At 41.1% G+C, this 25,238-nt stretch overlaps 1 protein-coding gene across 5 annotated transcripts in view; it reads right to left on the bottom strand.

Annotated features, from left to right (window-relative positions):
- The window catches only part of GBF1 (golgi brefeldin A resistant guanine nucleotide exchange factor 1), a 211,371-nt gene that overhangs the window by 117,811 nt on the left and 68,322 nt on the right, over positions 1 to 25,238 (bottom strand). For all 5 annotated transcript variants that reach the window (XM_053450924.1, XM_053450927.1, XM_053450926.1 and 2 more), the window contains exons 4-8: positions 22,296 to 22,427; positions 21,767 to 21,885; positions 21,131 to 21,239; positions 20,772 to 20,832; positions 15,212 to 15,266 (exon numbers count right to left, since the gene is read on the bottom strand). In XM_053450924.1, coding sequence (XP_053306899.1) covers positions 15,212 to 15,266; positions 20,772 to 20,832; positions 21,131 to 21,239; positions 21,767 to 21,885; positions 22,296 to 22,427 — 476 coding nt within the window. The remainder of the gene's footprint in view (positions 1 to 15,211; positions 15,267 to 20,771; positions 20,833 to 21,130; positions 21,240 to 21,766; positions 21,886 to 22,295; positions 22,428 to 25,238) is intronic.

Genomic DNA, 25,238 nt, shown 5'->3' with positions numbered 1-25,238 from the left:
TTGGTATTTGAGGATAATCTGTGAATTACGAAAAGGTATAAGAAATATATAAATATTTTTTTATTTTAGTTTGACACAGGTTGATAATGATGTGTAGGTTGATATGAAATCCACAACTCTTCTTGAATAGAGTGCTTTGAATTTTATGCTATTTGTGGATAATAGATGAAGTGTAAAAATGTTTGAGAAGCATTTTTTAATACCTATATCTTGATTGATATTGGTTGATCATGAAGGTTCACAATTGTTTCCCTTTTCTATTCTACTTAATTGATACCTAATCAAAAAAGCAGCCCATATTAGATTAAAGGGAAAGAAAAAGCTGTCGGACTTATATTTCACTCTGAGTGATTTAAAAAGAAAACGTGGGGAAGCTCACTGATGATTACGATTAAAAGCGAAATTAAAGAACATCTTATCTCTAAAGCAAATTATAATTTAATCAAAATGAAACAAAATTACTATGTAGGTAAAAGAGCAGATAAATGTTCTCTCACCAATGAAAAAACAACAACATTTAAAAGCGAGAATATATAAAATCATAGACTGGAACAATCATTTATATAGTCCGAAAGAGATAGGGCGGGCCTATTTGTATAATATTCCTATTGAAGGTCAAGACAGCAAATTCATTAGAAAATACTTATTAGAATTCAGATTGCCAAAAATGTCAGAGAGCATAGCCGAACAGGTAGACATTCCCTTTACTGAGAACCAAGTAAGTAGAGCAATAAAGTTATTGAAAACAAATAAAGATGGATACACAGCACTTTTTTGTTAAAAGTTTATTAAACAATCGCCCCAATTAACAAACTTATTTAATGATTGGGAATAAGATCTTCCCAAATGGCATGTTGGAGGCAGTTTTTCCAATTCCAAAACCAGGGAAAGATAGTACAAAAGTATCCAATTTTAGACCGATTTCCTTAATCAATGTGGATACAAAGATATATTCTGCAATCCTCGCTGATCGATTGAAAGTAGTAACTCTGCAACTAATCCACAAGGATAAAACTGGTTTTGTTAAAGGTAGACAATCCAATGATAATACACGTGAAATTATTGATTTTGTGGAATATGTATCTACTCAAAGTCCCTGACACGGATTTGGCTAGTCCGACTGACTACCTCCGCTGACTTGTGCTCCTTTAGCCTGGGACACACACTCTTTTCCCGGTTTCCCAGTCACTAGCCGAGACTCAGAAACACCGACTTATTTCTCACACACATGGCTGAATATCCAGCAAAACACACATTAACATAAAACAAGATATTGGGATACAAACCGCCCCCTTAATCTGCCTCCCAGAGACGACAGGGGCAGTAAAGGGATTAACAATACAATAGGGTTCCAACCTCCACTGCCTATTACTGGCCCCGGGGTAAATGTCTGTAGTGGTGGAATTGGGGGGGGGGACTGGCTGTCTGCCAGAGATAATCCCCTCAGCAAGTAATTGGATGGGGGGGTAGCCACAGAAGTCTTTACAAAGTCAGGGCCCATAGTCAATAGGGAGGAGGCTCGCTCTCCAGTGGCCCCAGTGATGGAGGGTTCTGTCAGTCCCTTCTGTGTTCCTGGCCGCCGAGAGCATTTGACAGAGTTACTACACTTTTATGGCTTCGGCGAAGGGTTTATCGGCTCGGTTATGTCTTTATTTACCAAGCCGATTGCCAGAATGGTAGGTCAGGGGTTTAGTTCCAAATGGTTCGGTATTACCAATGGCACCAGACAGGGATGCCCTCTGCCAGGATCAGGAACAATGGGGAAAATAAAGAGATTAGGATTGGGGATGTAGAAAATAAAATTATTTTAAATGCAGATGATGTTTTAATACCCCTATGTGATCCAGAGAACTCTTTAAACGCATTGATGGATGAAATATTAATCTTTAGTACATTTTCTAATTATAAACTAAATATTAAAACACCAGAGGTGATGGTGAATATTCCAGGTCCGACAAGAGTAAAACTGAAGGAAAAAAAATATTTTACATGGGGAAACTAATAAAATTGATTACTTAGGAATTCGCATCCCACTAAAGATTCCTCATATCATTGATGCTAATTATAGTAAGTTACGAGATGAATTTCTACAACAAATACCCGAGTGGAAGGGATTATTTGTATCACGGTTAGGCAGAATATAATTAGATTCTAAGTGGTGTATGGGAGGGGGAGGAGGCAGAGTGGTGTATGGGAGGGGGAGGAGGCAGAGTGGTGTATGGGAGGAGGAGGAGGCAGAGTGGTGTAGGGGAGGGGGAGGAGGCAGAGTGGTTTAGGGGATGGGGGAGGAGGCAGAGTGGTGTAGGGGAGGGGAGAGAGAGGTAGAGTGGTGTAGGGGAGGGGAGAGAGAGGCAGAGTGGTGTAGGGGAGGGGGAGGAGGCAGAGTGGTGTATGGGAGGAGGAGGAGGCAGAGTGGTGTAGGGGAGGGGGAGGAGGCAGAGTGGTTTAGGGGATGGGGGAGGAGGCAGAGTGGTGTAGGGGAGGGGAGAGAGAGGTAGAGTGGTGTAGGGGAGGGGAGAGAGAGGCAGAGTGGTGTAGGGGAGGGGGGAGAGAGGCAGAGTGGTGTATGGGAGGGGGAGGAGGCAGAGTGATATATGGGTGAGTTATAGTAGTGTATGGGGGTATAATGAATTTCAGGGTAGCAGAGTGGTGTATGGGGGTGTAATGACTTTCAGGGAGGCAGAGTGGCATAACTGGGGGAGTTAGAGTGGTGTATAGGGGGAGGTAGAGTGGTGTATGGGGGGGTATAATGAATTTCAGAGTGGCATACCTGGGGGAGGCAGAGTGCTGAATCAGGGAGTATAATGAATTTCAGGGTGGTGCAGGGCATTTATTGGGGGGCGGAGTGGCATATCAGGGTGCACAGTGGCATATAGGAGGTATAAGGCATATCGATATTAGGTATATCAGGGGAGCATAAGACATATCTGGGGTAAAGGGTATATCAGTTGCATATCACTGGCATATAAGGCATATCGGGGGCACAGTGGCATATCAGGGGGCACAGTGGAATCTCTGGTATATTGGCGGTATAAGGCATATCTGGGGGCAGAGTGGCAAGCTGGGGGTCAGATGTGCATAACGGGGCAGTTTGGTAAATAAAAGAAAATATAAACAAGGCTTTTTCTCATAGTTTTTATTAAATATGAAAAATTGTTAACATATGAATACTTACTAATAACTTTGTATTAAAACCTAGTTTGAGAAACACTGTGTTTGGAGCTTTTATTATTATGTCAGTAAAATAAGAAGGTAAATAGAGAAATGCCATTGTGATAAAGACATGAAAGTGTAAATTGTACGTTTTTTATTACATTATTTTAAATAAAAAAAAAATAGCATTTTTTTTATCCGATTAATAGATTAATCTAAAAAATAATCGGCAAACTAATCGATTATTAAAATAATCGTTAGTTGCATCCCTAGTGTCTTTATGTGGATTCTGGTTTCCTGACACACTACCAGAACTTCATATGAACATTCATCTTAATGTCCAATGTGTGTCTAATTGTTATTGTCTCTGATGTGTTAATGTGTTTACTGGTTTCCCTAGGTTTATTTGTTCTGTCCTTTGGTTATCTCTCTATCTTTTCTGCATTTTTCACATCCAGGACAATTATTTATGACACCCCACTCAACCCCCCCTTCCCTTCCCTAATACCATCACTTGCTTTAAGTTATAACCTCTGCCATGTTGATCAGTATTGCTTCAGACCTGATGAAGAGAGGATAACGCTTGAAAGCTTATCTTTTATATATTATGTTAGTCCAATAAAAGAGGTATCACCGCATACTCCGCAATACTCTTTTTTTGACATCGCATATTATATATAATATATATTTATATATATACACACAACACGTTTTTTTTAAGTCCTACAAATAGTACTTGTAACGCTTCACCATGCGCTGGCTGGACTTGTTTATTCTTTGCCTTATTCATTTCATGTTTCCAGCCACTAGTGGCCGCCCTTGTCATTCAGAACCTCGCAGACTAATTATCAGGTCCAGCTGCAGTTGATCTCATGATCAAGTCAGCCTTTATAAACCTGCCCAGCCCTGCAGTCTGGGCCTTGACATTGAAGTTGGAGGACTACCTGTTTGGTTCCTGCCTTGTTCCAGAACCCTGCCTTGTTCCAGAACCCTGCCTTGTTCCAGAACCCTGCCGTGTTCCAGAACCCTGCCGTGTTCCAGAACCCTGCCGTGTTCCAGAACCCTGCCGTGTTCCAGAACCCTGCCGTGTTCCTGAGTTGCGGCCAGCGCCCCATTAAGTGGACTCCAAAGCTGAGTGCCCTGCAAGTGGGCAATCTGCCGTGTTCCTGAGTTGCGGCCTGCGCCCCACTAAGTGGACTCCCAAGTAGAGTACCCTGTAAGTGGGCAACCTGCCGTGTGCCCTGCAAGTGGGCAACCTGCCGTGTGCCCCGCAAGAGGGCTCCCAGCCGTGTGCCCCGCAAGAGGGCTCCCAGCCGTGTGCCCCGCAAGAGGGCTCCCAGCCGTGCCGTGTGCCCCGCAAGAGGGCTCCCAGCCGTGCCGTGTGCCCCGCAAGAGGGCTCCCAGCCGTGCCGTGTGCCCCGCAAGAGGGCTCCCAGCCGTGCCGTGTGCCCCGCAAGAGGGCTCCCAGTCGTGTCGTGTGCCCTGCAAGTGGGCTTCCTGCCGTGTGCCCCGCAAGTGGGCTTCCTGCCGTGTGCCCCACAAGTGGGCTTCCTGCCGTGTGCCCCGCAAGTGGGCTTCCTGCCGTGTGCCCCGCAAGTGGGCTTCCTGCCGTGAGTGCCCCATTCTGAGGGCTTCCAGCCAAGAGACATTCCTTGCTTAAGTTCTGCTTCCCTTTTGAGGTTTGCCCCATCCGTGTGTTCTGTTTGTCTCAGTCTGTAGTCCAAAGGTATGTCTCTGTGTTATGTGTTTTGATTACATGTCTGGTTTGTTCCGTATCTCTGTCATGCAGGGATTAGCGTTAGGACCCACCGTCATTGGGAGTCCTTTGTCGTAGTGGTGGGCTAAGCATACTATGGCCATAAGATGTGACGGAATCTCCAATAGTTATCAAATAGTCCTAGGCTAGTTTCTGTATAGTGTGTCCTGTCTTGTTCATGTATGTTGTATCCCCTGCACCTGGGCTCCTTATCTATCTGTGTCCTCGGTTCGTGACAGTACTATATCTTCACAAAACTTATCGCATGTAAAGAGTTAAAATATTGGCATTTTAAATGCCCATGGGGTGGCTAATTTTAAGAAAATGTACGATTTGATGGGGTAAATCGAATTGTCCAGCTTCAAAGATGTCCAAAATATGGGACGTGGCCACAGACTGACCAGATGTCCAAATGCCAAAAAATGCGCACCTCACAAAAGGTGACCCATTACCAAAATAACCCAACAAACCAATGTATGGGGGGTATCACTGTACTCAGGAGAGGTATACATATTGGGGTGTGACATATACCAGGAGCAGTAAATTCACACCTTAAGTACAATGTGTGTGTGTAAAGATGACCCTGACTATAAGAGAATCCCCCAAAATTTGAATATTAATTTAGGGGGAAAAAAAGAAGCCTGAATATAAGACTATCCTATAAGAAAAAGTAAAACAATTTTTTTCATATTTAATAAAAACTATAATTGAGAAAAATGCATTTTTGTTTTAATTTCTATTTATTTGCAAACCTGCTCCCGGTTATGCACATCTGCCCCCGAGATATGCCTTATACCCCCTTTTATGCCACTCTGCCTCCCAGAAATGTCTTATACCCCCCCTATATATACCACTCTGCCTCCATGATATTCCTTTTAACCCCCATATGCCATTCTGCCTCCCTGATATTCTTGTTAACCCCCTATATGCCACACTGCCTCCAGAAAGCCCTTATACCCCCTCATATGCCACTCTTACCCTCCCCCCCGACTTTCCAGTACTTCCCTAGACTTCTCCCCGTGCTACAGGTGTGTAGTGGTGGCAGCTGGTGAAGGTCTATATGATGCGCACAGACAACCTCCGCTGCTGCTGCAGGAACTTCCGCCGGGGCTAATATGAATGAGCACCGGAATGGCGCTCCGTCATAGAAGCCCCGGCATAAGTGCCGGCAGCAGCAGAGGTTGTCTGCGCACATCGCGCAGACCTAAGCCAGCTGCTGGAGAGGTGGATACAGGTCCCCTGCAGCACTGCGGGGGATCTGGATCTTAGTCTTGTAATCAGATCTCTATTTGAGGTCTGATTAGAAGACGACCTCAAATATAAGACGTTGGTTATTTTTCAGAGCAAACACGGTACTACCATAAAGTAGAAGCAAAACGCTACTTGTAATTATTGCCAAATAACTTGCAGAAAAAAAGCATAAGAACATAAAACATTGGTTATTTCTCAGGACAAATAGAATCTATTTAGCAGGTTTTATCATTAGTCCAAAGGGGGGGTACTACGAAAAAGAAGGGGGATTAAGGGGTTAATGTAGATGAATGCAAAGTTATGCTCTTCAGCGTAAGGAATGCCAAGCAACTTACACCCTAAATGGTAGTGAATTAGGGATAACAAATGAGAAGGATTTGGGAATTGTTATAGACAACAAACTAGGCAACAATGTGCAATATCAGTCAGCAGTTGCTAAGGCCAGTAAGGTATTGTAATCTATAAAAAGGGGCATTAATTTGCAGGATAAAAATATAATTTTGCCTCTTTATAAATCAATGGTAAGACCACACCTTGAATATGCCGTGCAATTTTGGGCACCTGTTCTAAAGAAGGATATTATGTCACTAGAAAAGTGCAGAGGCAGGCTACAAAATTTATAAAAGGAATGGAACACTTGTTATGAGGAAAGGTTCACAAATTTAAATCTGTTTCGTTTAGAAAAACAGAGCCTCAGAGGGGATATGATATCATAATACAAATATATTTGGGGTCAATACAAACTATTGTCTGGAAATCTATTCGTAAGCATAAGACACATTGTCACACATTTAAACTGGAAAGAGATTTAGTCCAAGTTTTTTCTGCAGGGGGTCACTTCATCAGAATCGTATACATGTGAGGGCTGCACACATTTTTCACTGTGAGAAAATATAGCCTTTAATAAAATATGCAGATTAAAATAAAGTAAATGACACAAAACCTTTACTTTTCCTCTCACTGATTTCTGGGCCTAGAAACTTTTGTGACTACAAATTCAGGATTCTGGATAAGTAAAAATGAAATAGTTCTATTTATTCCAGGGATGCACTGAAATGAAAGTTCTGGACCAAAACCAAAAATTCAGGATTCACCCCACCTTTAAAAACAATAAAAAATCCCACACTTTTAATAAAAGTAAGTTACACACCAAAATTGTAATAAAAATGTAATAATGTTTTTATATATATTATGATTGTTAACAGCAATCTCAGGCATACCCAGATTCCAGCATGTACTGGTTGGCTGGGCATGATAGGAGTGTGATTGCTGTCAACAATCATACATACATTAACATTGTTATTGTATTTTTTGTCCACTTTTGGTGTTACTTACTGTTAATAAAATTGTGGTTAACACACCAAAATTGGACAAAAAAATTCCACAATATGTGTATTGTTGTGTATTGATGCTGCCAGCAGTATGGGGTCTGCACATCACTTACAGCCACCCTGTACCACACCCCCCACTTACACATCCATGCTATCACACATACACATTTATATACTCATTAATTCACAGATTACCGTATTTGCTCGATTATAAGACGAGGTTTTTTTTCAGAGCAAATGCTCTGAAAAATACCCCTCTCGTCTTATAATCGGCGTTGTCTTACAATCAGACCTTAATAGACTATGAGACTAAGATCCAGATCCCCTGCAGCGCTGCAGGGGACTTGGATCCACCTGTCCGGTAACCTCCAAACTTACCGGAGCGTCTGACTTCAAGGTGTGTAGTCGGGCAGCGGGTAGACCTCTACCCGATTTGCGTAGGCAATTTCCGCTGCAGCCGGAAGGAGGTGCCGTTAGCAGCGAGGGTTGTCTGTGTCCATTGTGCAGACCTTCCCTGGCTCTCATAGAGGAGAGTTCCCTGCATCGCTGTGGGGAATTATCTCTTACAGCTGGAGGTTGTATGCACGATGGACGCAGACAACCCCCGCTGCTAACGCCATCTCCTTCAGGAGACGTCTACCCGCTGCCCCGCCTACACACCAGGGTATGGGAGGCATAAGGCATTTCTGTAGGCAGAGTACTCTATGATATGCATTTTAACCCCCTTAATGCCACGCTGCCTCCAGAAATGCCTTTAAACCTTCTGTATGCCACTCTGCCTCCTGAAATGCCTTATAGCTCCCTCAATGCCGCTCACAGACTTCAGCAGGGGCCACGGCCTCCCACTGCGTTCTCTTGTACTGCACTTCTCTTGTACTGCACAGAGGAAGAAGGAATGGAGCAGAGACATGTGAGGTCACGTACATTCACGTGACTCTGCTGGGTTCCGCTTCCTCTGTGCAGTACAAAAGACCCTCCCACAGGTAAGCATCAGGGCCCTTGTGATCCCGGTTGCCCTGGCTGCTGATCTCACACGGGCCGCACCTCGAGGTCCTGTGGGCTGCATGTTGGACGCCCCTGGTCTAAGGCAAAGGAAAGGGTTTTTTTACAGTAAGGACACTAAGGATGTGGAATTCTGTTTTAGCTGTTTAAATGTCTGTACAGACTCTGCAACTGGATTAATACTTGCAAAAACATAATATTCAAGGCTATCATTTTTGAAGGACAATAAGGTATGGAATTCACTGCCAAGGGAGGTGGTGTTATCAAATACATTATATGCCTTCAAAAGCGGTCTGGATATTTTTTTTTTAGAAAGGCTATAGGGCTATAAATAGAATATTTTAGAGCGTCTTGATCCAAGGAGAAATCCGATTGCCTTTTGGAGTAAAGAAGGATTTTTTCCCCCCGATGGCAATATTTAAAGTAGCTTAATTAGGGTTTTTTTGCCTTCTTTTGGATTAAGAGTAGGAAGGTTAGGTAGAAGGGTTGAACTTGATGGATTTTTTGGATTGATGGTCTTTTTTCAACCTTATGTACTATGACATATTTTATTAATCTAAGGAGAGATCTGTGCCATTCTGGGGTCAAGGATGATTTTTTTCCCCCCTAGTTTTTGCAAAATTGGAAAGGCTGAACTTGATGCGCATGTCTCTTTTCAGCCTATGTAACTATGTTTTTTAGGGATGAAGTTAATTTCCATGACAAAGAGGGATTTTACAATTGATTGCAAATTATCTCATCACTCTTCATAACATTCTGGAGTATATGCAAATTGCCACCATCTAGACAGAGGTAGCAGACTTTGTGAAAATGTATATGTGTCATTCTCAAAACTTTTGACCACCACTGTAGGGTTTTAAGGGTCTTTTCTTTTACTTGTATAGCGGCAACAATTTACACAGCGCTTCTTACAATACTTATATTTAAGGGATATGACAGTACTAGAATAGAGAAACTAAGAAAACTGACAGGTTAAAATAAAGCATGGGGAGATGCTTATCTATCAACTTATAGGTTAATTCTAAATAGGATGTGGATAACTTATCAACGGTTCCTAAAAACATATAAGGTTTTGCATTTGCCATTTAATTTCATAATACTTTCATTATACTTTTTTCATTACCCACAATGAGGAGTTATAATGACCCTCACTGGTCAATTTTTTCTTTTCTGTTTTGACTATTAGATTTAATTATTTTCTATTTACATGAGCCGTAGAAAGAAATGTATTGATACCATACTTTAAAAAGGCCCCAGTATCCTTTTGGTTTACAAAATGTTTGTTTATAGATACCTCAATGATTGTTTTAACTCAACAATCGATGACGGGCCAGGCACATCAGCCAAAAATGGTCAGTTAACGACCAATGACGTGCTTGGAGTTAAAATAAAAGCATTTCAAATACCCAAGGGGTGTTTAAAAAAAATGATGGGGTAAATTGGAGGCATATGCACAAAATGGAAAAAAGTACACATCCAAAATGTGGCCTTTTAGACCCAAAACAACCAGACAAATGGGTGGCATCACTGATCAAAAGATGTTGCTGAACACATATTGGGATGTTTGACAAAGACGCGTACCAGGAGCTGTAAATTCCCACCTAAAGTACAATTTGTGTGACAATTTCTTTTTTTAAAAAAGTTAACAAAAAAGAAAATACTACCACAGATGTTGACAAAGGCTGGTGGTAAAATTAGTACCTAAAAAGGGTTAAAATAACATTTGAAATACCCAAAAATATATGATTTGATGGTAAATTGCATTGGCTGGTTTTATCGATCACCGAAATAGCACATGAGGCAGATCTATTTAGCAGGTTTTTTCATTAGTTTTTTTGGATGTGTAAAATAATGTTCACACAAAAGTGAGAAAAAGTTTTGGTTTTTTTACATTTTTCAACATTTATTTATAGGAAATTAGATATAATCAAATCGTATCTGAAGAAAGCCCTTCTTGTCTTGAAAAAAAAACAATATATAACTTGGGTGGGTACACTAAATGGGTGAGGAGAACATTCCAGCTAAACACAAGCACCACAAAAGTGTTTAAACAGTCTTGGTCACAAAGGGTACAAAAAGCCAGGTCATTAAGTGGTTCAATTATATCTATTTTAATTAATGCTAGAAAGTGCCTCAGGTTATACACACTAGATTTGCGCATTCAGATTCGAATTGCAAATGTACCGAATTTTTGCAAATTTGCCGATTTGTACGAAACCCCCGAAAACAATGCAAGCTGTCCCACTAATCATATTAACCACTTAGTAACAATGGCTGATTTTATTTTTTGTACCCTTCGTGACAATGGCCGTTTTAAAGTTTCTGCTGTGCTCATGTTTACCTCTAATTTTCTTCTTTCCCGTTCACCACACCCACACAAGTTTTATATTGGTTTTTTTTACGAGACATCTTTGGATGTCATTAATTTGATTGTATTTTATCATTTACTATAAAAAAAAGTATAAAGTATGGTAAAACATGGAGAAATAAAGGACTTTTTCTGACTTTTACTTGAAAAATATTTTACTCATCTACAAACGCTAATTAAAAAAAACCCTGCTAAGTAGATCCTAATAGTTGTCCTGAGTTTAGAAATACCCAATGTTTTTATGTTTTTGACGTCTTTTTTTGCACGTTATAGGTCAATAATTACAACTAGTATATTTCTATTTCAAAATATTTTTTTTCAAATATGGTCATTTTGCCCACATGCCAAATTTGGGAGCCAACCACTTTACCCCAATCAAGCCAAATATTTTTTTAAAACCCCAGGGTATTTCAAATACTGGTATTTTAACTCTTTCCATGCACTAATTTTACCACCGGCCTTTGGCAACATTTATGGTGGTATTTTTTTTCACACACATTATACTTTAGATATGAATTTACTGGTCCTGGAATATATCACTGTCAAACACCACCACAATAATATGTTGTGACGGGTTAATCTGTGTCTGTCGTAGTGGTTGCGACCATCGAGGGTTAAAATGTGTGGATTTATGTACTTTCCCCATATTTGTGGTGTTTATTTGCATATACTGTGTTCTCCTTCATGTCCTACCCTATCCATGTGCCACATGTCCTGCCCCCAGACTTTTAACCCTGTATAACTAGGACACCATCGGCCCGACCACAGCACTATCATATGGAGATACCCCACGGGTGGTGTGGTGCCGACCAGGTGTAGTCTGGGGAGTGAGCCGCCTGTAGATTCCCGGCGGATGGGACTTCCAGGAGAGCGGGAACTTTGAACTGCTGCCGCTCAGGGTCCCTGTGACCGATCACGTTGCTTTTTGGAAAGGATATCCTCAGGCCCCCGAGCTATCCATTGGTAGCCTGGGATCACCGTCGCTCCTTCGGGGGTCGGTGGCCTAAGTGTGGCACCGGACTGTCTGGGCTGAGCGGGGCTATGTGGACATGGTTTATGGCCTTTTTCCTGCGTTGGACTGTATATAAGCCAGTGTGTTTGCCAAATAAATAGTTCCTGTTTTACCTCACTCTGAGTCCTGCCTTGTTATTGAGGTAAGCCTCGGTGCTGCCCTTATCTGGGTGGTAGAGTGCTGTATTGCTATACGTCTGTATACTACAGTGCCGCCGGGGTTCCTGAAGAGCTGTGTCCTCTGCTAAGATCACTTATTGCCCTTTTCAGGACAATTGCCCCACTGTGTAGCTCAGCTTCGGCAAGCCACCGTGGTAAAGCAGCCCCTTCTCTCTGCAATGCTGGTTCTGCCTGGCGGTAAAAGTGGTTAATCTTTGGTGTCCCGGCAGGAGGAAGCAACATTTGGCGGGAGTATCCAGTCGGGGTACAGGTCAGTCCAGTCACATATGTGTTGAGCAACATCTCCCGAGTACAGCGATACATGGGCTTGCCAGGTTATTTGTGAGGTTTGCATTTTTTTGCTATTTGGACATCTAGTCAGTGTGTGCCTATGTCCTATTTTTGGGACATCTTTGAACCTGGACAATTCGTTTTACCCCGTCAAATCATACTTTTAATTTTAGTTTTTACATTTTGTTGGAACTAGATGGTTCCATCTAGATGGCGACATCAGCGGGGGAATTTTTACATTACCAAATTCATGCTTAACTTTTTTTGTGATTAATAAGCTGGATTCCATTGGCTTGAGTGGTTTATCTGGAGATCTGGAGAAAACCTCTTGGAAACTTATCGGCACCATCTTGGGAGAGGCAAAATCTATTCCAATATATCGTAGTGTCACCACTCTCCGGAGCAGTCACAGTGCGTCCTGGGGTGGGTTTTCGGTGTCACTTAACACCTCGCTATCATGGCATTTCAGCGGCACCGTTTAAGCTCTTTAAAATCAGGCTTCAGGGTGATGGGCAAAAAGGGGCCCCAGCTGCAGATCTCAGTGTTGCTGAATGTCTCAACATTAAGGCATTAAGGCAACACAGTTTGGGAGAAGAAGGCGTCTGTAGATCGCTTTGTACACCCTTTTAAAGCCATGACAGGACAGGCACGTCAATGGTCGCCAAAGGGATGTTTTTCCAAGATGTGCCCGGTACGTCAATTGTAGTTAAGGGGTTAAGTTGTCAGTAGATTTCCAGCCAAATATTAAACGTATTTGAAAAAATAAACTTATTTTCTGTATATAGAAATAGTATTACTGAAAGGGCAAAGCCAGCAAAAGTAAAGTTTAATAGCGGACATAAAAGTTGGTTGAGTGCTCATGTATACGTCAATAAGCAAAGCTTAATGGTTCAGCTGTAACCCATCCAGCGCGGAAATTCATTACATTATATACTATACAACGATTTCCTGAAAATTAAAAATGAGCTTCCAATTAGCCAAGCATATGCTGTGATCTGCTCAGAACATGACAAAGGAAAGGTACATGAGACGTTTTTTAATTTAAAAAATGTTTGCGCTTCAGGTCTTTTAGGATGTTCTATTTGTTTTGACCATCTGATCATAGGACAGGTAAAAGGAAAGCACTTACAGTGGGGCAAAAAAGTATTTGGTCAGCCACCAATTGTGCAAGTTCTCCCACTTAAAAAGATGAGAGAGGCCTGTAATTTTCACCATAGGTACACTTCAAATATGAGAGACAGAATGAGACAACAAAGTCCATAAATCACATTGTCTGATTTTTAAAGAATTTACAAATTATGGTGGAAAATAAGTATTTGATCAATAACAAAAGCTCATATCAATACTTTGTTATATACCCTTTGTTGGCAATGACAAAGGTCAAATGTTTTCTGTAAGTCTTCACAAGGTTTTCACACGCTGTTGCTGGTATTTTGGACCATACCTCCATGCAGATCTCCTCTAGAGCAGTGATGTTTTGGGGCTGTTGCTAGGCAACACGGACTTTCAACTCCCTCCAAAGGTTTTCTATGGGGTTGAGATCTGGAGACTGGCTAGGCCACTCCAGGACCTTGAAATGCTTCTTACGAAGCCACTCCTTCGCTGCCCGGGCGGTGTGTTTGGGATCATTGTCATGCTGAAAGACCCAGCCACGTTTCATCTTCAATGCCCTTGCTGATGGAAGGAAGTTTTCACTCAAAATCTCACGATACATGGCCCCATTCATTCTTTCCTTTACACGGATCAGTCGTCCTGGTCCCTTTGCAGAAAAACAGCCCCAAAGCATGATGTTTCCACCCCCATGCTTCACTGTAGGTATGGTGTTCTTTGGATGCAACTCAGCATAGAGTTGAGTTTCTACCAAAAAGTTCTACCTTGGTTTCATCTGACCGTATGACATTCGCCCAATCCTCTTCTGTATCATCCAAATGCTCTCTAGCAAACTTCAGACGGGCCCAGACATGTACTGGCTTAAGCAGGGGGACACGTCTGGCACTGCATGATTTGAGTCCCTGGCGGCGTAGTGTGTTACTGATGGTAGCCTTTGTTACTTTGGTCCCAGCTCTCTGCAGGTCATTCACTAGGTCCCCCCGTGTGGTTCTGGGATTTTTGCTCACCGTTCTTGTGATCATTTTGACACCACGGAGTGAGATCTTGCGTGGAGCCCCAGATCGAGGGAGATTATCAGTGGTCCTGTATGTCTTCCATTTTCGAATAATTGCTCCCACAGTTGATTTCTTCACACCAAGCTGCTTGCCTATTGCAGATTCAGTCTTCCCAGCCTGGTGCAGGTCTACAATTTTGTTTCTGGTGTCCTTCGACAGCTCTTTGGTCTTGGCCATAGGTGGGTTTGGAGTGTGACTGTTTGAGGTTGTGGACAGGTGTCTTTTATACTGATAACAAGTTCAAACAGGTGCCATTAATACAGGTAACGAGTGGAGGACAGAGGAGACTCTTAAAGAAGATGTTACAGATCTGTGAGAGCCAGATATCTTGCTGGTTTGTAGGTGACCAAATACTTATTTTTCTGAGGAACTTACCAATGAATTCATTAGAAATCCTACAATGTGATTTCCTGTATTCTTTCCCCCCATTCTGTCTCTCATAGTTGAAGTGTACCTATGGTGAAAATTACAGGCCTCTCTCATCTTTTTAAGTGGGAGAACTTGCACAATTGGTGGCTGACTAAATACTTTTTTGTCCCACTGTGCAATTTGCTGCCTCCCTCTCAGACTGTCTATGTAATATAATACCTATACGTTTAGATAGATATGAAGTGGGATAAAACCAGAAATTATCTGTAAGGACATTGTCAAAAATATCATATACCAAACTGTGTTGTATAAAAACCAAGCAGTGAGTTAAAAAAAAAAAAAACAACTGATATACCTTTTTCATGTTTGTTCCAACATAACTTTTAGCTTCTTCCTTAAATTGAGGTAGTCTGAAACAAAAATAAACTGGGTTAGTAATCTTTTAATGTTCTAAATAATAGCTTTAGTAATAGTAGAGCCTAGAATAGGCAACATAGGGTAGTAACCAGTACTCCTGAAGTATTTTAAGCATAACAAAATTATTTTCTACACTGCTTTGCCATTAACTGCCCCTTTTTGTATTTTTGCCCCCTTGTGTATTGATGCCCCAGCCCAGCCCCTTTTAGTATTGATTTAATGAGCCCCCCACACCCTTGTATTTATGCCCCCACACCCTTGTATATTGATTTATGTGATGCCCCAGCCAATCCCCTCACTTGTGTATTGATGCCCCCACCCTTTTTGTATTGGCTTATGTGATGCCCAACCAACCTCTTGTCTATTGATGCCCCTACAGCCACCTCCCTTATGGCTGCTTTGAATGATGGTCTACCGGCTGGCCCCCGGGAATCTCTCTCTCACAACTTGCTGAAGTTCAAATCGGGCATCAGAATGGGGAAGAAAGGGGATTTAAGTGACTTTGAATGTGGCAAGGTTGTTGGTGTCAGATGGGCTGGTGTGAGTAATTCAGAAACTGCGGATTTATTGGGACTTTCACGCACAACCAGGGGTTTACAGAGAATGGTCCGAAAAAATATCCAGGGAGCAGCAGTTTTGTGGACGAAAATCCCTTGTTGATGTCGGGGGAGAATAGGCAGACTGGTTTGAGATGACAAAGGCAACAGTAACTCATATTCTGCATACCTTGGTTGTGACATCACTCTATGTACAACACGTCGAACCTTGAAGCAGATGGGCTACAGTAGCAGAAGACCCCCCGGGTGCCACTCCTGTCAGCTAAGAACAGTAAATTGAGGCTACAATTCGCACAGGCTCACCATAATTGGACAATGGAGGACTGTAAGAACGTTGCCTCGATTGAGTCTCGATTCCAGCTGCGACATTCAGGTGGCAGGGTTAGACTTTGGCTTAAACAACATGAAAGTATGGATCCATCCTGTCATGTATCAACGGTTTAGGCTGGTGGTGTAATGATGTGGGGGGGTGCATTTTCTTGGCACACGTTGGGCCCTTAAGTACCAATTGAGCATCGTTTAAATGCAACAGCCTACCTGAGTATTGTTGCTGACCATGTCCATCCCTTTATGACCACAGTGTACCCATCTTCTGATGGCTACTTCCAGCAGGATAATGCTCCATGTCACAAGGCTAACATAATCATAAGTCACCAGATCTCAATCCAATATAGGACCTTTGGCATGTGGCAGAAAAGGAGATTCACATCATGGATGCGACAAATCTCCAGCAACTGCGTGATGTCATCATGTCTGTATGGACCAAAATCTCAGAGGAATGTTTCCAGCACCTTGTAGAAAGAATGCCACAACGAATGAAGGTAGTTCTGAAGGCAAAAGGGCGTCCAACCCGGTACTAGCAAGGTGTACCTAATAAAGTGGCCAGTGAGTGTATATACAGTTGTGCTCATAACTTTGCATTTCATTGGTTATATATGTACCATTTTAAAAAACATGAGTGGGCAGGCACTTTCATTTCTCATGGGATTCATACTCAACCGTAGGTTATAACTGAATGGCACAATCATAAAACAAAGCATGGCAAGAGAAAAATCAAATGACACCTGTTCAAAACTTAGCATCAATGACAGCATGTAGTATTTTGTAATAGTTGTCTATGAGGCCCCAAACTCTTGCATGTGGTATAGCTGCCCATTCATCATGGCAAAATGCCTCCTTGTCATGGAAAGTTTTTTCTTTGTGGTCATGAGTAAACCACACATTTGAGATGTCCCCAGAGTGGCTCAATCACATTAAGGTCAGAAGACTGATTGTCACTTCAAATCTTCACCTTTTTCTGCTGTAACCACTAGAGGGTCAACTTGGCCTTGTGCTTAGGGTCATTGTCATCCTCGAAAGTCAAAGAGCACCCCACGCGCAGCTTTGGTCCAGAAGAATGCAAATTATCTGCTGCATTCATCTTGCCATCAGTTTTCACAAGATTCCCTGTGTCTTTAGAGCTCATACCCCCCCCCCCAAAAAAAACATCAGTGAGCCATCAGCATGCTTCACAGTGGGGATGGTATTCTTTTCGCTATAGGACTTTGTGACAGAGACCCATAGTCAGACTGAGTAGCTCCGCAATTGAAATCTTCCTTGCCGTGAATACTGAGTTGCTCAAGAGTTAGTCCTCTGTAATTCTCCCACCAAGCACTAGTTGAGATAGCGTAAGAGTAAAACAGAACTCAGTTTATTTAAGACAGCACAGATATTGATACACAACACATGATAGGATTAGGGATATAATCTCATCAACCATCAGACAGCCCGGCGCCGCCATACAGTTCTATGGCCAGCAATCCTCACCCGATAAAGAGTCACTATTTCGAGCTGATCCCGAGGTATCGGCGTCAATCCCAAGTACCAATGGAGAGCTCCGGGCCCGAAGACGTTATGGTCCAAAAATCGATCAGATATCAGAATCCTAAGCAACAGCCTCAGAAACTTCCCCAGGAATAGCCTGCGGAGAGTTCCATAGTCGTGGCTGGGTAAACCCTGGTCCTAAGGATTGGTAATAAAACCAGGGTTGCCACACAAGCTCCCTTTCTGTAACCACCACCGAGTGTTGTCCATCACAAGCAATATGTAACCTCAAAAGAGCGACGTGGTGCGAGAAAGGGTGTCCATATCGACGCAGTTCAAATTGTCGGCAGGCACTGCAGCGGCTCCTAGCTGCCATACAGTTCAATACATTTGCAGCTAGGTTCCGCTGCAAGGGTTTCTTGGCTTGTAGAGTCCCATAGCCAGCTAGTTCATGGGAGTCTGATTACGGCAGACCTGACAGGGTTTCCCCGTTCACCATGTGCCCCCCAATGCGCACAAGGTTACATAGGAATAAGAGGGGACTAGGGAGGCAGGTACGGAGTTTCCCCAGGAATCCACCTGTGTCCTCTGTGGTGACATAAGTATTGTTGTCAATGTTTTTGCCAGTTGAACTGTATCACATGTGTATTTGATATGTTAAGGAGGGCACATCTACAGTGATTCAATATGCCTGTTGAATGCAAAATCTTAGTCCAGTCTCTCTCTGCCCACCATCTTGCATGGATGGGGCAACCGGTGGTGGGCTGGGTTATGTTGGACCTTTAGGTTGTAGGTTAGTCTTGGAAAGTGTTGCATTGTATGTTGGGCTGTCACTCATTTATTGTATGTTACTGTGTTTTTTCTCTTATTAAATATCTGTTAAAGTAGACAAACCTTTGTGTTATATTTTTATATTTGGTTTAACAACACACCCTCCTCAATCATACACGCATGTGTCTTCAGCCTCAGGGGGTTACTGAGGCAGACATGTTGACCCCTCTCCAAACATAGCGCTTATGGCTGTGACCATAAAGCTGTATTTTTTCATCTTGTCACTGCAAATTACAGTGTGCCAGAAGCTGTGAGGCATGTCAAGGTGTTGTCAGGCATTTTCTAACTGAGCTTTTTTGTGGCATTGGCGCAGTAAAGGTTTCTTTCTGGCAACTTGACAACGCAGCTCATTGTTGTTCAAGTATCATCGTATTGTGCTCCTTGAAACAACCACCACCTTTTTTCTCCGGAGGTTAACTGTGGGTTTTTCTTTGTATCCCGAACAATTCTTCTGGCAGTTGTGGCTAAACATTTTCTTGGTCTACCTGACCTTGGCTTAGTATCAAGAGATATACGTTTTCCACTTCATCTAAACAGTACTGACTGGCATCTTCAAGGCTGTGGATATCTTTTATATCCTTTTCCATCAGTAAAAAGTTCCATTATGCAGGTGTTTTGACAGTTATTTTCGGCTCCTTATGGCTCAGTATCTAGCCTGCTCAGCGAAAGCATGTGAGAGCTAACAAACTCATTGACTTATTTATACAAAGACAGTTATTGCAACTTAAAAAGCCACGGGTGTGGGAAATGAATCTTTAATTGCCATTTTAACCTGTGTGTGTACCAAGGCCAAACATTTAATGTAATGTACACTTTTGATCAGGGCCAGGGGTCAACCAAAAACCACTGGGCCCCGGTGCAAAAATTGCCCCAGGGACCCCCAAATCTGTGCCATCATTACCCCCAAACAACTTATCCTTTGCTCCCCCTTCCAACATATGTAAACACACTCATATTTACTAACACACGTACACATGCAGGCTCACACACAAATATGCTCTCACACAGGTACACGTACGCACGCACGCACACACGCCACACACACTCTCATGCCACACACACACGTTCATGCGCACTCATTCACGCACTATTTATATGCTCATACAACTGTATATGCATACACACTAATTAATAATTAGGAATATCTGATTTCACTGCTCACTCTCTGGCATTTTGTCCTGGGTAAGAAAGCCACTTAAATTATGAGCTGAAACTTGTGGTCATGACACACTGAGATAATTGAGTTTTGAAGGTCAGTGTTTTGCAGTTGCAAAAGTTTTCACCTGCCTGAATTGTAATCCAATGTCATATCATTAAAGCAAAACATGATTTCCTGAATGCCAAATCTAAATGTTTGTTCTCAGTTCACCAACTCCAATAAGTCTTTATCTCATGTTAACCCAATCCTCAACAATACAGACCTGCACACCAACACAGTATATGGGCAAATCAGCAAAAAATATGAAAGAGAAGCATTTTTTTTTTTAAAGAAAATACAATACTATACTTATGGGTATCTTACAAGGCGGCATGATAGGATTTTGGGGGATTAAATATGGGACTCCAGGAAGAGACGGTGTTTATAGTTATTACAGATTGAGAAATACAAGGGTTGGCTAATTCAACAAATCCATTACTTCCCCATCTACAGTCCGATGTATGACGCACATAGGCAGCTATGTTTAGTTTGCTGGGTCACGCAAGATGCCACTTAAAACTTTGCTTAACAAATTTATAGTGATCGGCTGAGAGCAACGCAAATTTCTCTTTGTATATTACGGATATCAGGCTGGGACGTCTGTCTGAACTTAAATGCTTTTGACCTACAAATGAAAATTGAGAATTGCTGTACAAAATAAAAAAAAAAGTTCATTAACTGAGCTGATATACACCATTGGCCTGGTCATAAACGTAAACAGACGCAGATTTGTTATATTATATATTTGTTATATGTTATATTATTTGTTCTGCAGGTGCTATAGCTACAACGACTTTTAAAGCACTAGCATGAGCTAAAATTAATGTTCCCTTATGTCACTTTCAAGTTTCAAGACATACACATGTATTAATAACTTTAAATAAAAAACAATATGTAGTACATCACACTTTAAATAAATAGTAGTGTCTTATTTCAAGATCCCCACTAAATGCTGAATTGGGGTTTTGCATCCTATGTACCCTACAATCACTCTATAAACACACATGGCTGCCTGTCTATCTTTCCCTGTTGACCCTGAATAGGAGTAGAATATGCCAGTCCTCAGGAGGCCATGTCAGCACGGCACAGGCAAACACAAGAGGGTTTACCTTGAGAAGAGCAGCTGCACCATGTCGACAAGAGTGTGCTCTGCAGATTTTCTCAATAACTCTGTGAAGACAAAAACAAATAACACAGGTGTCATTACCCTGTGTGATATTATCAAGAGGCTTCTGCAGGCGGACTCCCCTCCATTCCTTGTTTACAGAGGATTAAAGCAAATTTATTAAAACCATACCCAAACCTCCCCCTCTCTCACTGCGTATGGTTTAACAACACCAGATGGCACTGTGCAGATAAAGTGATGTAGAATTGCCCACATACAAAAACCTTTCCTGCTACTGAGATGACACACAGCTGACCTAACAAAGATCCATGAAATTTATATAAGATGTCAAGTTTTACTCACCACTCAGCCTCATCTCAAAGCAAATTCGGAAGCAGGACTGCATGATTTCACAAACTGACTCGTTTGTTAGATGAGCACCCACCGGAGTAAGAAGCAGGGTACGTAAAACCTAAATAAGAGGGGAGAAGATTAAGGCTATTTTTTTAGGATATGATAGCAGAAAGGCATACCTTATCAATGCTTTTCTGGAATCCAACACCATAGGAACAATTCAGTATGTTGTTATCTTGTTATTTTGTTTCCACAGCACACACACAGACTACAAATCTCACCGTTTCCCAAATAATTTTATGATTAGAAAAGTCAAGGTGTTGTGATAAATGGATATTTTTTGTTTCTTCTACTTTCAATTATCCTAATGAAAAAGAACACTTTGTCTACCCACCTCTCTTCAGATAAAGCTTGTCAAATACCTGAAATCAATTATTTGAAGCTTTTAATTGTCTTCTATTTGAAAAAGCTTTTAATTCAGCTAAATTAACTTCCTGTTTAAAAAATAACATTAGGTGCAAAGCTCCAGCAGAGTCAAAACACAGCCAGTGGCCCCATGTAACAAGATACAAAAGGATTAAGCAATTCATCTAATTACCCTGCTGTTTAAGGGCAGAAGGGGGCAGACCCCTTCACTCAGGTTACCTGCAGGATTTTCATCAAGACAACTTCGTCGCTTGCTGGGTCAGTGCCAACAAAACGGGCATGTGTAACTGCATCTGCCATATTTTCAATTCCTTCGGCAGTACCTTCGTGAACAGGATCTAAAACACATGCAAAAAAAAAAAAAATAATAATAATAAAGCATGGATAGTGCAACACTGAAGACAGCTATACTGTAATATATGAACACTGAACACACACTATTTCATCCAATAGGCTCAAGCTTGTTGGTAATTACTTTTTTTTTTTTTTTTTTTTTTACAATAAGCAAACTGACTTATTTATTAGATAGCTTGCAAACAGTGTTGGAGGGAATGGCACAGCTAAATCTTTCCACATGTATTCTAGACTTTTCATACTGATTTATGTTTTGATGTTCAACATGTAACCTGTAGAGGGCAGTACTTACAAACATGAAAAGGTGTTCCAGCAGATTTGTCACTTTTACAGTTCTGTATACTAAATAAACCTAAATAACAGATTTTTCATTGTTTTGTGTTTTACCACTAACCTATTAGTGCATAAGAGAGAAACTTATTAACAGATGTTAGGGCAAGTCCTGTGATGGGACCGGTAGTGTCTTCGGAGCGGATTACTTCCAGGAAAGGACGAAGAAAAATGTTTGGTTCAATTTCAGAAAGGTCTGGAGATGAAAATAAAGGAAACATTAAAAGACTAACCTTAAATAAGGAAAACAGTTTATTACACAATTTAGTAGTAAAAGCTGGGAACAATTCTCAAAATGCAACCAAACTAGGACCAGTCTATTTCGTTTTTTAACGAAACATATCCAGCAAAAGCCTATTCCCAAGCATTTGATAAAAACCTTGTACTGTATGTGAAACCACTTGTTCATGCTCCAATCACATTTAGCTATGAAACCTACAAGAATCACTCAGACAACATATATTTGACAGGTATATAAAACTGTAAAGGAACTGTTCAGTCTGAGGTCTGCAGTGGATGCATTTGTTATATCTGCATCTTGGACCATAGATATACCTTAGAAAAATAATTTATTTTCTGCTTGATCGAGAACAATTTTCTTTATCACTCCTCTTAGCACTAGTTGTAAATGTTTCATGAGTACTCAACAAACATGTTTCATTTAGCATATTCTTCACTTGCACTCCACCACTTGCTATATTTAGAATACCAAGTTAAGCTATTTTTGTGCTTCTTGTTAGAGCCTAAGGCAGAATCATGGGAACTGTTCACATCCAAGCTCTTGACCAAACAGTTATGTAAATAGAGGTCAGAGAACATGTTACTCCCTTTTAATGCTTTCATATCCCTATCCAGGGAATGTTTTCAACACTCTGATGCCACATTTCCTGAAATGTGACACGATCAGCTGTTTAAATCATGTCCTATTTCAGACCTTTTATCTCATTATAAACACATGTACATTAAGATCTATATATAGTAAATAGTATCAGCCCAACCAAATATTTCCTATAGAGGTTTCAACGATCAACAAATCATAATAAAACGCTAATTTTTTTTTAAATAAAACAATTCAATCTATCTTTTGGGAAAAAATATGCTTTAGGCACAACAGACACTCGTGAATCATTGTCCTGATCTTTGTTTATTGCATCCACTTGAAACGATTACATAGATATTACTGTACGCAGAGTTTTTTGTACCATGAGCAAGAAAAGTTGCTCATTTATTGATAATAAACACCCTTTTTATTATCCTCCAACAAATCATACCAACACAGCCAATTCTAGAGCTAACTCATAATTTAAGTTAAAAATAAGAAGCTTGTATTCTAAAATGGAAATTATATAAATAAATATAAATCATATTCTAGCCACTTAAGTAGAGACACAACAAACATCTGCCCTGTTATAGTTATATTGTTATATTATTTCTTTCACATACCGTATTTCAGCTTCTGTGTAACGTCTTAGGGATCGAAAACGCAGAGCTTTAGCAATATTGCATAAGTGCTTCCAATTAGTCATACAATGGTGTAACAGTGACATATCAGTTAAAGCACATTTATGTTTAAACATCTAGAGCTGAACGATGTACCAGCAAGAATACATGGCATACACACACTTTAAAGGAGCTCCTATGCCATCATAACGGCTTTGGAGTGATTACCTAGTAAAAATTCAAAGTAGGCAATTATGTGATACACTCATAGACAGCAAACATTCTGACCTACCAGAGAAGGCAGATGATAGAACCCTTTGTCTACCACATCCCATAAACCACAGTGCCTACAAATGGTACATTTATTATTATTTATTGTTTTATATAGCGCCATCAAATTCCGTAGCGCTGTACAATGGGTAGACAGGACATAACAAGTAGTATGTAACATAAATTGACTAACAGAGACAACAGGTGAGGAGGGCCTTGCTCAAACGTTTAACCCCTTGGTGACAATTGATGTTGAAACTGAGCTGCTGGAGTGGTGAGAGTTAAGCAGGGGTTGTTTGTATGTGAGCATGGATGTGTAATTGCGTGTAAGAATAGATGTGTAATTGTGCGCATGCGCGCACATGTGTATGTGAACATGGATGTATGTGTAAGTGGGGTGAGAAGGAGTATGTGTTAGAATTAATGTGTACGTATGTGTTGGTAAGTATGAGTAAGTGTGTGTAATTTGTGTGTGTTTACATATGTGTGCCAGAGTGTACATTGGAGAGGGAGGCAAGGCGCAAAGAAAGCACAGACAAGTTATCACAGACTAGCAAATGATGGCACAGACTAGCTGTTGGGGAGTCCCGGGGAAATTTTCACACCAGGGCTCTGTAGTTTCTAGATATGCCCCTGATAGTCAGACATGGGTACAGACTGACCAGATGTCCAAAAGAAAATTGCACATATCTCAAATGTGGCCTTTTAGCCCCAAACAATCTAACTGCTGAATACATATTGGGTGTTATTTGGCTTTGGCATTTATCAGGGGCGGTAAATTCATACCTGAAGTACAATGTGTGTAAAAAAAAAAAAGAATACCAACACAATCTGACAATGGCTGGCAGTAGAATTAGTGTCCTAAAAGGGTTAAATTACCCAGGGTCTCAAGTTATCAAAAATATATGGTTTGATGGGGGTAAATGAAATGGGCTGGCTCCAAATTTGTCCAATATAGGTGGCAGTATGAACAGAATGGGGGAGGGGGCAAAATAAATCACTACCACAAAGTTTGATGAAAGTTGGTAGTAGAATTACCAGATAGAAAGAGTTAAAATACTAGCATTTGAAATACCCTGGGGTTTCTAGTTTTCAAACATTGTTTTATATGGTTTTATTGGGGTAAACTAAACTGACCGACTTCAAAGAAGCCCCATATAGGAAATACGGGAAGTTTGACCAGATTTGAGGTGGAAAAACAGTTTTAAAATAGCAATAGGCTAATTGTACTTATTGCCCTATAATTTGCAAAATAAAAAAAACATTGTGTATTTCTAAACTCTGGACAATTCAATAT

Source organism: Spea bombifrons, chromosome 11 (genome assembly GCF_027358695.1).
Source record: "Spea bombifrons isolate aSpeBom1 chromosome 11, aSpeBom1.2.pri, whole genome shotgun sequence".
NCBI classification, from domain to species: Eukaryota; Metazoa; Chordata; class Amphibia; order Anura; family Pelobatidae; genus Spea; species Spea bombifrons.
The sequence above is the reverse complement of the archived record's forward strand: the minus strand, read 5'-3'. Positions and strand labels throughout refer to the sequence as shown.